At 52.5% G+C, this 17,053-nt stretch overlaps 1 protein-coding gene across 2 annotated transcripts in view; it reads right to left on the bottom strand.

Moving 5' to 3' along the window:
* Positions 1–17,053, bottom strand: part of grhl2b (grainyhead-like transcription factor 2b) — a 154,121-nt gene that overhangs the window by 82,511 nt on the left and 54,557 nt on the right. For both annotated transcript variants that reach the window (XM_064979419.1, XM_064979418.1), the window contains exon 7: positions 10,337–10,448. In XM_064979419.1, the coding sequence (XP_064835491.1) occupies positions 10,337–10,448 (112 nt within the window). The remainder of the gene's footprint in view (positions 1–10,336; positions 10,449–17,053) is intronic.

Here is a 17,053-nt window from a genome sequence, read left to right as displayed (position 1 = left end):
AGGGATATGAAAGGGAGAAGAGAGGAGGTGAGGAGGAGGGATATGAAAGGGAGAAGAGAGGAGGTGAGGAGGAGGGATATGAAAGGGAGAAGAGAGGAGGTGAGGAGGAGGGATATGAAAGGGAGAAGAGAGGAGGTGAGGAGGAGAGATATGAAAGGGAGAAGAGAGGAGGTGAGGAGGAGGGATATGAAAGGGAGAAGAGAGGAGGTGAGGAGGAGGGATATGAAAGGGAGAAGAGAGGAGGTGAGGAGGAGGGATATGAAAGGGAGAAGAGAGGAGGTGAGGAGGAGGGATATGAAAGGGAGAAGAGAGGAGGTGAGGAGGAGGGATATGAAAGGGAGAAGAGAGGAGGTGAGGAGGAGGGATATGAAAGGGAGAAGAGAGGAGGTGAGGAGGAGGGATATGAAAGGGAGAAGAGAGGAGGTGAGGAGGAGGGATATGAAAGGGAGGAGAAGAGAGGAGGTGAGGAGGAGGGATATGAAAGGGAGAAGAGAGGAGGTGAGTAGGAGGGATATGAAAGGGAGAAGAGAGGAGGTGAGGAGGAGGGATATGAAAGGGAGAAGAGAGGAGGTGAGGAGGAGGGATATGAAAGGGAGAAGAGAGGAGGTGAGGAGGAGGGATATGAAAGGGAGAAGAGAGGAGGTGAGGAGGAGGGATATGAAAGGGAGAAGAGAGGAGGTGAGGAGGAGAGATATGAAAGGGAGAAGAGAGGAGGTGAGGAGGAGGGATATGAAAGGGAGAAGAGAGGAGGTGAGGAGGAGGGATATGAAAGGGAGATGAGAGGAGGTGAGGAGGAGGGGTATGAAGGAGATCTCTCTCTGTGGAACAGTGACTGGTGGTAGGCCCAGGCAGGGGGATGTGGAACAGTGACGGGTGGTAGGCCCAGGCAGGGGGATGTGGAACAGTGACTGGTGGTAGGCCTAGACAGGGGGATGTGGAACAGTGACTGGTGGTAGGCCCAGACAGGGGGATGTGGAACAGTGACTGGTGGTAGGCCCAGGCAGGGGGATGTGGAACAGTGACGGTTGGTAGGCCCAGGCAGGGGGATGTGGAACAGTGACTGGTGGTAGGCCCAGGCAGAGGGATGTGGAACAGTGACTGGTGGTAGGCCCAGGCAGAGGGATGTGGAACAGTGACTGGTGGTAGGCCCAGGCAGGGGGATGTGGAACAGTGACTGGTGGTAGGCCCAGACAGGGGGATGTGGAACAGTGACTGGTGGTAGGCCCAGGCAGGGGGATGTGGAACAGTGACGGTTGGTAGGCCCAGGCAGGGGGATGTGGAACAGTGACTGGTGGTAGGCCCAGGCAGGGGGATGTGGAACAGTGACTGATGGTAGCCCCAGGCAGGGGGATGTGCAACAGTGACTGGTGGTAGGCCCAGGCAGGGGGATGTGGAACAGTGACGGGTGGTAGGCCCAGGCAGGGGGATGTGGAACAGTAACTGGTGGTAGAGCCAGGCAGGGGGATGTGACTGGTTGTAGGCCCAGGCAGGGGAATGTGACTGGTGGTAGGCCCAGGCAGGGGTGTGTGATTGGTGGTAGGCCCAGGCAGGGGGATGTGACTGGTGGAAGGCCCAGGCAGGGGGATGTGACTGGTGGTAGGCCCAGGCAGGGGTGTATGATTGGTGGTAGGCCCAGGCAGGGGGATGTGACTGGTGGAAGGCCCAGGCAGGGGGATATGACTGGTTGTAGGCCCAGGCAGGGGGATGTGGAACAGTGACCGGTTGTTGGCCCAGGCAGGGGGATGTGACTGGTGGTAGGCCCAGGCAGGGGGATGTGGAACAGTGACGGGTGGTAGGCCCAGGCAGGGGGATGTGGAACAGTGACTGGTGGTAGGCCCAGACAGGGGGATGTGGAACAGTGACTGGTGGTAGGCCCAGACAGGGGGATGTGGAACAGTGACTGGTGGTAGGCCCAGGCAGGGGGATGTGGAACAGTGACGGTTGGTAGGCCCAGGCAGGGGGATGTGGAACAGTGACTGGTGGTAGGCCCAGGCAGAGGGATGTGGAACAGTGACTGGTGGTAGGCCCAGGCAGAGGGATGTGGAACAGTGACTGGTGGTAGGCCCAGGCAGGGGGATGTGGAACAGTGACTGGTGGTAGGCCCAGACAGGGGGATGTGGAACAGTGACTGGTGGTAGGCCCAGGCAGGGGGATGTGGAACAGTGACGGTTGGTAGGCCCAGGCAGGGGGATGTGGAACAGTGACTGGTGGTAGGCCCAGGCAGGGGGATGTGGAACAGTGACTGATGGTAGCCCCAGGCAGGGGGATGTGCAACAGTGACTGGTGGTAGGCCCAGGCAGGGGGATGTGGAACAGTGACGGGTGGTAGGCCCAGGCAGGGGGATGTGGAACAGTAACTGGTGGTAGAGCCAGGCAGGGGGATGTGACTGGTTGTAGGCCCAGGCAGGGGAATGTGACTGGTGGTAGGCCCAGGCAGGGGTGTGTGATTGGTGGTAGGCCCAGGCAGGGGGATGTGACTGGTGGAAGGCCCAGGCAGGGGGATGTGACTGGTGGTAGGCCCAGGCAGGGGTGTATGATTGGTGGTAGGCCCAGGCAGGGGGGATGTGACTGGTGGAAGGCCCAGGCAGGGGGATATGACTGGTTGTAGGCCCAGGCAGGGGGATGTGGAACAGTGACCGGTTGTTGGCCCAGGCAGGGGGATGTGACTGGTGGTAGGCCCAGGCAGGGGGATGTGGAACAGTGACGGGTGGTAGGCCCAGGCAGGGGGATGTGGAACAGTGACTGGTGGTAGGCCCAGACAGGGGGATGTGGAACAGTGACTGGTGGTAGGCCCAGACAGGGGGATGTGGAACAGTGACTGGTGGTAGGCCCAGGCAGGGGGATGTGGAACAGTGACGGTTGGTAGGCCCAGGCAGGGGGATGTGGAACAGTGACTGGTGGTAGGCCCAGGCAGAGGGATGTGGAACAGTGACTGGTGGTAGGCCCAGGCAGAGGGATGTGGAACAGTGACTGGTGGTAGGCCCAGGCAGGGGGATGTGGAACAGTGACTGGTGGTAGGCCCAGACAGGGGGATGTGGAACAGTGACTGGTGGTAGGCCCAGGCAGGGGGATGTGGAACAGTGACGGTTGGTAGGCCCAGGCAGGGGGATGTGGAACAGTGACTGGTGGTAGGCCCAGGCAGGGGGATGTGGAACAGTGACTGATGGTAGCCCCAGGCAGGGGGATGTGCAACAGTGACTGGTGGTAGGCCCAGGCAGGGGGATGTGGAACAGTGACGGGTGGTAGGCCCAGGCAGGGGGATGTGGAACAGTAACTGGTGGTAGAGCCAGGCAGGGGGATGTGACTGGTTGTAGGCCCAGGCAGGGGAATGTGACTGGTGGTAGGCCCAGGCAGGGGTGTGTGATTGGTGGTAGGCCCAGGCAGGGGGATGTGACTGGTGGAAGGCCCAGGCAGGGGGATATGACTGGTTGTAGGCCCAGGCAGGGGGATGTGGAACAGTGACCGGTTGTTGGCCCAGGCAGGGGGATGTGACTGGTGGTAGGCCCAGGCAGGGGGATGTGGAACAGTGACTGCTGGTAGGCCCAGACAGGGGGATGTGCAACAGCGACTGGTGGTAGGCCCAGGCAGGGGGATGTGACTGGTGGTAGGCCCAGGCAGGGGGATGTGGAACAGTGACTGGTGGTAGGCCCAGGCAGGGGGATGTGGAACAGTGACTGGTGGTAGGCCCAGGCAGGGGGATGTGACTGGTGGTAGGCCCAGGCAGGGGGATGTGGAACAGTGACTGGTGGTAGGCCCAGGCAGGGGGATGTGACTGGTGGTAGGCCCAGGCAGGGGGATGTGACTGGTGGTAGGCCCAGGCAGGGGGATGTGACTGGTGGTAGGCCCAGGCAGGGGATGTGACTGGTGGTAGGCCCAGGCAGGGGGATGTGGAACAGTGACTGCTGGTAGGCCCAGACAGGGGGATGTGCAACAGCGACTGGTGGTAGGCCCAGGCAGGGGGATGTGACTGGTGGTAGGCCCAGGCAGGGGGATGTGGAACAGTGACTGGTGGTAGGCCCAGGCAGGGGGATGTGGAACAGTGACTGGTGGTAGGCCCAGGCAGGGGGATGTGACTGGTGGTAGGCCCAGGCAGGGGGATGTGGAACAGTGACTGGTGGTAGGCCCAGGCAGGGGGATGTGGAACAGTGACTGGTGGTAGGCCCAGGCAGGGGGATGTGGAACAGTGACTGGTGGTAGGCCCAGGCAGAGGGATGTGGAACAGTGACTGGTGGTAGGCCCAGGCAGAGGGATGTGGAACAGTGACTGGTGGTAGGCCCAGGCAGGGGGATGTGGAACAGTGACTGGTGGTAGGCCCAGACAGGGGGATGTGGAACAGTGACTGGTGGTAGGCCCAGGCAGGGGGATGTGGAACAGTGACGGTTGGTAGGCCCAGGCAGGGGGATGTGGAACAGTGACTGGTGGTAGGCCCAGGCAGGGGGATGTGGAACAGTGACTGATGGTAGCCCCAGGCAGGGGGATGTGCAACAGTGACTGCTGGTAGGCCCAGGCAGGGGGATGTGGAACAGTGACGGGTGGTAGGCCCAGGCAGGGGGATGTGGAACAGTAACTGGTGGTAGAGCCAGGCAGGGGGATGTGACTGGTTGTAGGCCCAGGCAGGGGAATGTGACTGGTGGTAGGCCCAGGCAGGGGTGTGTGATTGGTGGTAGGCCCAGGCAGGGGGATGTGACTGGTGGAAGGCCCAGGCAGGGGGATGTGACTGGTGGTAGGCCCAGGCAGGGGTGTATGATTGGTGGTAGGCCCAGGCAGGGGGATGTGACTGGTGGAAGGCCCAGGCAGGGGGATATGACTGGTTGTAGGCCCAGGCAGGGGGATGTGGAACAGTGACCGGTTGTTGGCCCAGGCAGGGGGATGTGACTGGTGGTAGGCCCAGGCAGGGGGATGTGGAACAGTGACTGCTGGTAGGCCCAGACAGGGGGATGTGCAACAGCGACTGGTGGTAGGCCCAGGCAGGGGATGTGACTGGTGGTAGGCCCAGGCAGGGGGATGTGGAACAGTGACTGGTGGTAGGCCCAGGCAGGGGGATGTGGAACAGTGACTGGTGGTAGGCCCAGGCAGGGGGATGTGACTGGTGGTAGGCCCAGGCAGGGGGATGTGACTGGTGGTAGGCCCAGGCAGGGGGATGTGACTGGTGGTAGGCCCAGGCAGGGGGATGTGACTGGTGGTAGGCCAAGGCAGGGGGATGTGACTGGTGGTAGGCCCAGGCAGGGGGATGTGGAACAGTGACTGCTGGTAGGCCCAGACAGGGGATGTGCAACAGCGACTGGTGGTAGGCCCAGGCAGGGGGATGTGACTGGTGGTAGGCCCAGGCAGGGGGATGTGGAACAGTGACTGGTGGTAGGCCCAGGCAGGGGGATGTGGAACAGTGACTGGTGGTAGGCCCAGGCAGGGGGATGTGACTGGTGGTAGGCCCAGGCAGGGGGATGTGGAACAGTGACTGGTGGTAGGCCCAGGCAGGGGGATGTGGAACAGTGACTGGTGGTAGGCCCAGGCAGGGGGATGTGGAACAGTGACTGGTGGTAGGCCCAGGCAGAGGGATGTGGAACAGTGACTGGTGGTAGGCCCAGGCAGAGGGATGTGGAACAGTGACTGGTGGTAGGCCCAGGCAGGGGGATGTGGAACAGTGACTGGTGGTAGGCCCAGGCAGGGGGATGTGGAACAGTGACTGGTGGTAGGCCCAGGCAGGGGGATGTGGTACAGTGACTGGTGGTAGGCCCAGGCAGGGGGATGTGGAACAGTGACTGGTGGTAGGCCCAGGCAGGGGGATGTGGAACAGTGACTGGTGGTAGGCCCAGGCAGAGGGATGTGGAACAGTGACTGGTGGTAGGCCCAGGCAGAGGGATGTGGAACAGTGACTGGTGGTAGGCCCAGGCAGGGGGATGTGGAACAGTGACTGGTGGTAGGCCCAGACAGGGGGATGTGGAACAGTGACTGGTGGTAGGCCCAGGCAGGGGGATGTGGAACAGTGACGGTTGGTAGGCCCAGGCAGGGGGATGTGGAACAGTGACTGGTGGTAGGCCCAGGCAGGGGGATGTGGAACAGTGACTGATGGTAGCCCCAGGCAGGGGATGTGCAACAGTGACTGGTGGTAGGCCCAGGCAGGGGGATGTGGAACAGTGACGGGTGGTAGGCCCAGGCAGGGGGATGTGGAACAGTAACTGGTGGTAGAGCCAGGCAGGGGGATGTGACTGGTTGTAGGCCCAGGCAGGGGGATGTGACTGGTTGTAGGCCCAGGCAGGGGAATGTGACTGGTGGTAGGCCCAGGCAGGGGTGTGTGATTGGTGGTAGGCCCAGGCAGGGGGATGTGACTGGTGGAAGGCCCAGTCAGGGGGATGTGACTGGTGGTAGGCCCAGGCAGGGGTGTATGATTGGTGGTAGGCCCAGGCAGGGGGGATGTGACTGGTGGAAGGCCCAGGCAGGGGGATATGACTGGTTGTAGGCCCAGGCACCGGTTGTTGGCCCAGGGGGATGTGGAACAGTGACCGGTGGTTGGCCCAGGCAGGGGGATGTGACTGGTGGTAGGCCCAGGCAGGGGGATGTGGAACAGTGACTGCTGGTAGGCCCAGACAGGGGGATGTGCAACAGCGACTGGTGGTAGGCCCAGGCAGGGGGATGTGACTGGTGGTAGGCCCAGGCAGGGGGGATGTGGAACAGGGGGGGGAGTGAGTGACTGGTGGTAGGCCCAGGCAGGGGGGGGGACTGGTGGTAGGCCCAGGCAGGGGGATGTGACTGGTGGTAGGCCCCCAGGCCCAGGCAGGGGGATGTGACTGGTGGTAGGCCAGGCAGGGGGAGGCAGGGGATGTGGAACAGTGACTGGTGGTAGGGACAGGGGGATGTGCCAGCGACTGGTGGTAGGCCCAGGCAGGGGGATGTGACTGGTGGTAGGCCCAGGCAGGGGGATGTGGAACAGTGACTGGTGGTAGGCCCAGGCAGGGGGATGTGGAACAGGATGGTGGTAGGCCCAGGCAGGGGGATGTGACTGGTGGTAGGCCCAGGCAGGGGGATGTGGAACAGTGACTGGTGGTAGGCCCAGGCAGGGGGATGTGGAACAGTGACTGGTGGTAGGCCCAGGCAGGGGGATGTGGAACAGTGACTGGTGGTAGGCCCAGGCAGGGGGATGTGGAACAGTGACTGGTGGTAGGCCCAGGCAGGGGGATGTGGAACAGTGACTGGTGGTAGGCCCAGGCAGGGGGATGTGGAACAGTGACTGGTGGTAGGCCCAGGCAGGGGGATGTGGAACAGTGACTGGTGGTAGGCCCAGGCAGAGGTGTATGATTGGTGGTAGGCCCAGGCAGGGGGATGTGACTGGTGGAAGGCCCAGGCAGGGGGATGTGACTGGTGGTAGGCCCAGGCAGGGGGATGTGACTGGTGGAAGGCCCAGGCAGGGGGGATGTGACTGGTGGTAGGCCCAGGCAGGGGTGTATGATTGGTGGTAGGCCCAGGCAGGGGGGATGTGACTGGTGGAAGGCCCAGGCAGGGGGATATGACTGGTTGTAGGCCCAGGCAGGGGGATGTGGAACAGTGACCGGTTGTTGGCCCAGGCAGGGGGATGTGACTGGTGGTAGGCCCAGGCAGGGGGATGTGGAACAGTGACTGCTGGTAGGCCCAGACAGGGGGATGTGCAACAGCGACTGGTGGTAGGCCCAGGCAGGGGGATGTGACTGGTGGTAGGCCCAGGCAGGGGGATGTGGAACAGTGACTGGTGGTAGGCCCAGGCAGGGGGATGTGGAACAGTGACTGGTGGTAGGCCCAGGCAGGGGGATGTGACTGGTGGTAGGCCCAGGCAGGGGATGTGACTGGTGGTAGGCCCAGGCAGGGGGGGATGTGCAGGGGATGTGACTGGTGGTAGGCCCAGGCAGGGGGATGTGACTGGTGGTAGGCCCAGGCAGGGGGATGTGGAACAGTGACTGCTGGTAGGCCCAGACAGGGGGATGTGCAACAGCGACTGGTGGTAGGCCCAGGCAGGGGGATGTGACTGGTGGTAGGCCCAGGCAGGGGGATGTGGAACAGTGACTGGTGGTAGGCCCAGGCAGGGGGATGTGGAACAGTGACTGGTGGTAGGCCCAGGCAGGGGGATGTGACTGGTGGTAGGCCCAGGCAGGGGGATGTGGAACAGTGACTGGTGGTAGGCCCAGGCAGGGGGATGTGGAACAGTGACTGGTGGTAGGCCCAGGCAGGGGGATGTGGAACAGTGACTGGTGGTAGGCCCAGGCAGGGGGATGTGGAACAGTGACTGGTGGTAGGCCCAGGCAGGGGGATGTGGAACAGTGACTGGTGGTAGGCCCAGGCAGGGGGATGTGGAACAGTGACTGGTGGTAGGCCCAGGCAGGGGGATGTGGAACAGTGACTGGTGGTAGGCCCAGGCAGAGGTGTATGATTGGTGGTAGGCCCAGGCAGGGGGGATGTGACTGGTGGAAGGCCCAGGCAGGGGGGATGTGACTGGTGGTAGGCCCAGGCAGGGGGATGTGACTGGTGGAAGGCCCAGGCAGGGGGGATGTGACTGGTGGTAGGCCCAGGCAGGGGTGTATGATTGGTGGTAGGCCCAGGCAGGGGGGATGTGACTGGTGGAAGGCCCAGGCAGGGGGATATGACTGGTTGTAGGCCCAGGCAGGGGGATGTGGAACAGTGACCGGTTGTTGGCCCAGGCAGGGGGATGTGACTGGTGGTAGGCCCAGGCAGGGGGATGTGGAACAGTGACTGCTGGTAGGCCCAGACAGGGGGATGTGCAACAGCGACTGGTGGTAGGCCCAGGCAGGGGGATGTGACTGGTGGTAGGCCCAGGCAGGGGGATGTGGAACAGTGACTGGTGGTAGGCCCAGGCAGGGGGATGTGGAACAGTGACTGGTGGTAGGCCCAGGCAGGGGGATGTGACTGGTGGTAGGCCCAGGCAGGGGGATGTGACTGGTGGTAGGCCCAGGCAGGGGGATGTGACTGGTGGTAGGCCCAGGCAGGGGGATGTGACTGGTGGTAGGCCCAGGCAGGGGGATGTGACTGGTGGTAGGCCCAGGCAGGGGGATGTGGAACAGTGACTGCTGGTAGGCCCAGACAGGGGGATGTGCAACAGCGACTGGTGGTAGGCCCAGGCAGGGGGATGTGACTGGTGGTAGGCCCAGGCAGGGGGATGTGGAACAGTGACTGGTGGTAGGCCCAGGCAGGGGGATGTGGAACAGTGACTGGTGGTAGGCCCAGGCAGGGGGATGTGACTGGTGGTAGGCCCAGGCAGGGGGATGTGGAACAGTGACTGGTGGTAGGCCCAGGCAGGGGGATGTGGAACAGTGACTGGTGGTAGGCCCAGGCAGGGGGATGTGGAACAGTGACTGGTGGTAGGCCCAGGCAGGGGGATGTGGAACAGTGACTGGTGGTAGACCCAGGCAGGGGGATGTGACTGGTGGTAGGCCCAGGCAGGGGGATGTGGAACAGTGACTGGTGGTAGGCCCAGGCAGGGGGATGTGGTACAGTGACTGGTGGTAGGCCTGTCCAATACTAGTCAGTAAATGGACACATACCACACTAACAGTATTTAACAGGTTTACGTACAGGCATATCGCTTTCATTTGTAGAATCTTTCCAAATGTCGTTGTCTGAGGGACTTTCAACAAACTCTAATTCTATACTCTTTCCAAGTCACCAATGTCTAGTACACTTATAAAAAGTGTGTTGGCAGGAGTGCCAGTATGGTTAGTTAGTTAGTTACAGGTCTTACCTATGACTAGTACTCTCTGTTTAGCAGTGTGTTGGCAGGAGTGCCAGTATGGTTAGTTAGTTAGTTACAGGTCTTATCTATGTCTAGTACTCTCTGTTTAGCAGTGTGTTGGCAGGAGTGCCAGTATGGTTAATTTGTTAGTTACAGGTCTTACCTATGACTAGTACTCTCTGTTTAGCAGTGTGTTGGCAGGAGTGCCAGTATGGTTAATTTGTTAGTTACAGGTCTTACCTATGTCTAGTACTCTCTGTTTAGCAGTGTGTTGGCAGGAGTGCCAGTATGGTTAATTTGTTAGTTACAGGTCTTACCTATGTCTAGTACTCTCTGTTTAGCAGTGTGTTGGCAGGAGTGCCAGTATGGTTAGTTAGATAGTTACAGGTCTTACCTATGTCTAGTACTCTCTGTTTACCAGTGTGTTGGCGGGAGTGCCAGTATGGTTAGTTAGTTAGTTACAGGTCTTACCTATGTCTAGTAGTCTCTGTTTACCAGTGTGTTGGCAGGAGTGCCAGTATGGTTAGTTAGTTAGTTACAGGTCTTACCTATGTCTAGTACTCTCTGTTTAGCAGTGTGTTGGCAGGAGTGCCAGTATGGTTAGTTAGTTAGTTACAGGTCTTACCTATGTCTAGTACTCTCTGTTTAGCAGTGTGTTGGCGGGAGTGCCAGTACTTCCAGTACTTCAGCTGTTCGTCTCTGTTCTTGTCTTCACTGAACACCACCATGATGACACTCTGTGTCAGAGGAATAGGAGACAGGACGATGATTAGCAACATTAATGTAGATCAGGGATGGGCAAACGTTTGGGCTTGAGGGCCACATCGGGATTAGGAAATTCAACTGAGAGTCACTCTGATTTTTTTTTACTATTTCTTTTTTGGGCTGAATCTATTTGCGGTCCAGAAAATATATAGGTCCATTATCATTTCTACATACACTGAGAGGATAAAACATTAGGAACACCTTCCTAATATTGAGTTGCACCCACTTTTGCCCTCAGAAAAGCCTAAATGTGTTATTTTGCCAAACTTAATCTTATATTTGAATTGGCCAGTCTGAGATAAGGCTTTTTCTTTGCAACTCTGCCTAGAAGGCCAGCATCCCTGAGTTGCCTCTTCACTGTTGACGTTGAGACTGGTGTTTTGTGGGTCCTATTTAATGAAGCTGTCAGTTGAGGACTTGTGAGGCATCTGTTTCTCAAACTAGACACTCTAATGTACTTGTCCTCTTGCTCAGTTGTGCACTGGGGCCTCCCACTCCTCTTTCTATTCTGGTTAGAGCCCGTTTGCGCTGATCTGTGAAGGGAGTAGTACACAGCGCTGTACGACATCTTCAGTTTCTTGGCAATTTCTTGCATGAAATAGCCTTAATTTCTCATAACAAGAATAGACTGATGAGTTTCAGAAGAAAGTTTGTTATTTCTGGCCATTTTGAGCCTGTAATCGAACCCACAAATGCTGATGCTCCAGATACTCAACTAGTTTAAAGAAGGCCAGTTGTATTGCTTCTTTAATCAGACAACAGTTTTCAGCTGTGCTAACATAATTGCAAAAGGGTTTTATAATGATCAAATAGCGTTTTAAAACTATAAATTTGGATTAGCTAACACAACATGCCATTGGAACACAGGAGTGATGGTTGCTGATAATGGGCCTCCATACACCTATGTAGATATTCCATTAAAAATCAGCTGTTTCAAGCAACAATAATCATTAATGGACAAAAATGTACTTTTTTTTCAAAAACAAGGACACTTCTAAGTGACCCCAAACTTTAGAATGGCAGTGTACATGAATCCAATTATCATTATTTTATACTCAAAAGCTATTTAGCTCCCAGAGAACTAAAAATGTGATAGTTAGCTCCCAGAGTACTAAAAAATGTGCTAGTTAGCTCCCAGAGAACTCCTAAAGATGTGCTAGTTAGCTCCCAGAGTACTAAAGATGTGCTAGTTAACTCCAAGAGTACTCCTAAAGATGTGCTAGTTAACTCCCAGAGTACTAAAAATGTGCTAGTTAACTCCCAGAGTACTAAAAATGTGCTAGTTAGCTCCCAGATTACTAAAGATGTGCTAGTTAGTTCCCAGAGTACTCCTAAAGATGTGCTAGTTAGCTCCCAGATTACTATAGATGTGCTAGTTCGTTCCCAGAGTACTCCTAAAGATGTGATAGTTAACTCCCAGACTACTAAAGATGTGCTAGTTAGTTCCCAGAGTACTAAAGATGTGCTAGTTAGTTCCCAGAGTACTAAAGATGTGCTAGTTAACTCCCAGAGTACTAAAGATGTGCTAGATTGTTCCCAGAGTACTCCTAAAGATGTGCTAGTTAGTTCCCAGAGTACTAAAGATGTGCTAGTTAGTTCCCAGAGTTCTAAAGATGTGCTAGTTAGTTCCCAGAGTTCTAAAGATGTGCTAGTTAGTTCCCAGAGTACTAAAGATGTGCTAGTTAGTTCCCAGAGTACTAAAGATGTGCTCGTTAGTTCCCAGAGTACTAAAGATGTGCTAGTTAACTCCCAGAGTACTAAAGATGTGCTAGTTAACTCCCAGAGTACTAAAGATGTGCTAGATTGTTCCCAGAGTACTCCTAAAGATGTGCTAGTTAGCTCCCAGATTACTAAAGATGTGCTAGTTAGTTCACAGAGTACTCCTAAAGATGTGCTAGTTAGCTCCCAGATTACTAAAGATGTGCTAATTAGTTCCCAGATTACTCCTAAAGATGTGCTAGTTAACTCCCAGAGTACTAAAGATGTGCTAGTTAATTCCCAGAGTACTAAAGGTGTGCTAGATAGTTCCAAGAGTACTAAAAATGTGCTAGTTAGTTCCCAGAGTACTCCTAAAGATGTGCTAGTTAACTCCCAGAGTAATAAAGATGTGCTAGTTAACTCCCAGAGTACTAAAGATGTGCTCGTTAGTTCCCAGAGTACTAAAGATGTGCTAGTTAACTCCCAGAGTACTAAAGATGTGCTAGTTAACTCCCAGAGTACTAAAGATGTGCTAGATTGTTCCCAGAGTACTCCTAAAGATGTGCTAGTTAGTTCCCAGAGTACTAAAGATGTGCTAGTTAGTTCCCAGAGTTCTAAAGATGTGCTAGTTAGTTCCCAGAGTACTAAAGAGGTGGCAGGGTAGCCTAGTGGTTAGAGCGTTGGACTAGTAACCAGAAGGTTGCGAGTTCAAACCCCCGAGCTGACAAGGTACAAATCTGTCATTCTGCCCCTGGACAGGCAGTTAACCCAGGCCGTCATTGAAAATAAGAATTTGTTCTTAACTGACTTGCCTGGTTAAATAAAGGTAAAAAAAAAAAGATGCGTTTGTTAACTCCCAGAGTACTAAAAATGTGCTAGTTAGCTCCCAGATTACTAAAGATGTGCTAGTTGGTTCACAGAGTACTCCTAAAGATGTGCTACTTAACTCCCAGAGTACTAAAGATGTGCTAGTTAACTCCCAGAGTACTAAAAATGTGCTAGTTAGTTCACAGAGTACTAAAGATGTGCTAGTTAATTCCCAGAGTACTAAAAATGTGCTAGTTAGTTCCCAGAGTACTCCTAAAGATGTGCTAGTTAACTCCCAGAGTAATAAAGATGTGCTAGTTAGTTCCCAGAGTACTAAAACTGTGCTAGTTAACTCCCAGAGTACTAAAAATGTGCTAGTTAGTTCCCAGAGTACTCCTAAAGATGTGCTAGTTAACTCCCAGAGTAATAAAGATGTGCTAGTTAGTTCCCAGAGTACTAAAACTGTGCTAGTTAACTCCCAGAGTACTAAAAATGTGCTAGTTAGTTCCCAGAGTACTCCTAAAGATGTGCTAGTTAACTCCCAGAGTAATAAAGATGTGCTAGTTAGTTCCCAGAGTACTAAAACTGTGCTAGTTAACTCCCAGAGTACTAAAGATGTGCTAGTTAACTCCCAGAGTACTAAAGATGTGCTAGATAGTTCCAAGAGTACTAAAAATGTGCTAGTTAGTTCCCAGAGTACTCCTAAAGATGTGCTAGTTAACTCCCAGAGTAATAAAGATGTGCTAGTTAGTTCCCAGAGTACTAAAACTGTGCTAGTTAACTCCCAGAGTACTAAAAATGTGCTAGTTAGCTCCCAGATTACTAAAGATGTGCTAGTTAGTTCCCAGAGTACTCCTAAAGATGTGCTAGTTAGCTCCCAGATTACTATTGATGTGCTAGTTCGTTCCCAGAGTACTCCTAAAGATGTGAGAGTTAACTCCCAGACTACTAAAGATGTGCTAGTTAGTTCCCAGAGTACTAAAGATGTGCTCGTTAGTTCCCAGAGTACTAAAGATGTGCTAGTTAACTCCCAGAGTACTAAAGATGTGCTAGTTAACTCCCAGAGTACTAAAGATGTGATAGATTGTTCCCAGAGTACTCCTAAAGATGTGCTAGTTAGTTCCCAGAGTACTAAAGATGTGCTAGTTAGTTCCCAGAGTACTCCTAAAAATGTGTTAGTTAACTCCCAGAGTACTCCTAAAGATGTGCTAGTTAGTTCCCAGAGTACTAAAGATGTGCTAGTTAGTTCCCAGAGTACTAAAAATGTGCTAGTTAGCTCCCAGATTACTAAAGATGTGCTAGTTAGTTCCCAGAGTACTCCTAAAGATGTGCTAGTTAGCTCCCAGATTAATAAAGATGTGCTAGTTAGTTCACAGAGTACTCCTAAAGATGTGCTAGTTAATTCCCAGAGTACTAAAGATGTGCTAGATAGTTCCCAGACTACTAAAAATGTGCTAGTTAGTTCCCAGAGTACTAAAGAAGTGCTAGTTAGTTCCCAGAGTACTCCTAAAGATGTGCTAGTTAACTCCCAGAGTACTAAAGATGTGCTAGTTATTTCCCAGAGTACTCCTAAAGATGTGCTAGTTAACTCCCAGAGTACTAAAGATGTGATGGTTAACTCCCAGAGTACTAAAGATGTGCTAGTTAGCTCCCAGATTACTAAAGATGTGCTAGTTGGTTCACAGAGTACTCCTAAAGATGTGCTAGTTAGCTCCCAGATTACTAAAGATGTGCTAGTTAGTTCACAGAGTACTCCTAAAGATGTGCTAGTTAGCTCCCAGATTACTAAAGATGTGCTAATTAGTTCCCAGATTACTCCTAAAGATGTGCTAGTTAACTCCCAGAGTACTAAAGATGTGCTAGTTAACTCCCAGAGTACTAAAGATGTGCTAGTTAACTCCCAGAGTACTAAAAATGTGCTAGTTAGTTCACAGAGTACTAAAGATGTGCTAGTTAATTCCCAGAGTACTAAAGATGTGCTAGATAGTTCCAAGAGTACTAAAAATGTGCTAGTTAGTTCCCAGAGTACTCCTAAAGATGTGCTAGTTAACTCCCAGAGTAATAAAGATGTGCTAGTTAGTTCCCAGAGTACTAAAACTGTGCTAGTTAACTCCCAGAGTACTAAAAATGTGCTAGTTAGCTCCCAGATTACTAAAGATGTGCTAGTTAGTTCCCAGAGTACTCCTAAAGATGTGCTAGTTAGCTCCCTGATTAATATAGATGTGCTAGTTCGTTCCCAGAGTACTCCTAAAGATGTGAGAGTTAACTCCCAGACTACTAAAGATGTGCTAGTTAGTTCCCAGAGTACTAAAGATGTGCTCGTTAGTTCCCAGAGTACTAAAGATGTGCTAGTTAACTCCCAGAGTACTAAAGATGTGCTAGTTAACTCCCAGAGTACTAAAGATGTGCTAGATTGTTCCCAGAGTACTCCTAAAGATGTGCTAGTTAGTTCCTAGAGTACTAAAGATGTGCTAGTTAGTTCCCAGAGTACTAAAAATGTGCTAGTTAGCTCCCAGATTACTAAAGATGTGCTAGTTGGTTCACAGAGTACTCCTAAAGATGTGCTAGTTAGCTCCCAGATTAATAAAGATGTGCTAGTTAGTTCACAGAGTACTCCTAAAGATGTGCTAGTTAACTCCCAGAGTACTAAAGATGTGCTAGTTAACTCCCAGAGTACTAAAGATGTGCTAGTTAACTCCCAGAGTACTAAAAATGTGCTAGTTAGTTCACAGAGTACTAAAGATGTGCTAGTTAATTCCCAGAGTACTAAAGATGTGCTAGATAGTTCCAAGAGTACTAAAAATGTGCTAGTTAGTTCCCAGAGTACTCCTAAAGATGTGCTAGTTAACTCCCAGAGTAATAAAGATGTGCTAGTTAGTTCCCAGAGTACTAAAACTGTGCTAGTTAACTCCCAGAGTACTAAAAATGTGCTAGTTAGCTCCCAGATTACTAAAGATGTGCTAGTTAGTTCCCAGAGTACTCCTAAAGATGTGCTAGTTAGCTCCCAGATTACTATAGATGTGCTAGTTCGTTCCCAGAGTACTCCTAAAGATGTGAGAGTTAACTCCCAGACTACTAAAGATGTGCTAGTTAGTTCCCAGAGTACTAAAAATGTGCTAGTTAGTTCCCAGAGTACTAAAGATGTGCTAGTTAGTTCCCAGAGTACTCCTAAAGATGTGCTAGTTAACTCCCAGAGTACTAAAGATGTGCTAGTTAGTTCCCAGAGTACTCCTAAAGATGTGCTAGTTAACTCCCAGAGTACTAAAGATGTGATGGTTAACTCCCAGAGTACTAAAGATGTGCTAGTTAACTCCCAGAGTACTAAAGATGTGCTAGTTAGTTCCCAGAGTACTAAATATGTGCTAGTTAACTCCCAGAGTACTAAAGATGTGCTAGTTAGTTCCCAGAGTACTCCTAAAGATGTGCTAGTTAGCTCCCAGATTACTATAGATGTGCTAGTTCGTTCCCAGAGTACTCCTAAAGATGTGAGAGTTAACTCCCAGACTACTAAAGATGTGCTAGTTAGTTCCCAGAGTACTAAAGATGTGCTCGTTAGTTCCCAGAGTACTAAAGATGTGCTAGTTAACTCCCAGAGTACTAAAGATGTGCTAGTTAACTCCCAGAGTACTAAAGATGTGCTAGATTGTTCCCAGAGTACTCCTAAAGATGTGCTAGTTAGTTCCCAGAGTACTAAAGATGTGCTAGTTAGTTCCCAGAGTACTCCTAAAAATGTGCTAGTTAACTCCCAGAGTACTCCTAAAGATGTGCTAGTTAGTTCCCAGAGTACTAAAGATGTGCTAGTTAGCTCCCAGATTACTAAAGATGTGCTAGTTGGTTCACAGAGTACTCCTAAAGATGTGCTAGTTAGCTCCCAGATTAATAAAGATGTGCTAGTTAGTTCACAGAGTACTCCTAAAGATGTGCTAGTTAACTCCCAGAGTACTAAAGATCTGCTAGTTAACTCCCAGAGTACTAAAGATGTGCTAGTTATCTCCCAGAGTACTAAAAATGTGCTAGTTAGTTCACAGAGTACTAAAGATGTGCTAGTTAATTCCCAGAGTACTAAAGATGT

Source organism: Oncorhynchus masou, chromosome 12 (genome assembly GCF_036934945.1).
Source record: "Oncorhynchus masou masou isolate Uvic2021 chromosome 12, UVic_Omas_1.1, whole genome shotgun sequence".
NCBI classification, from domain to species: domain Eukaryota; kingdom Metazoa; phylum Chordata; class Actinopteri; order Salmoniformes; family Salmonidae; genus Oncorhynchus; species Oncorhynchus masou.
Note: the sequence above shows the minus strand (reverse complement) of the source record. Positions and strands in the feature narration are given on the sequence as shown.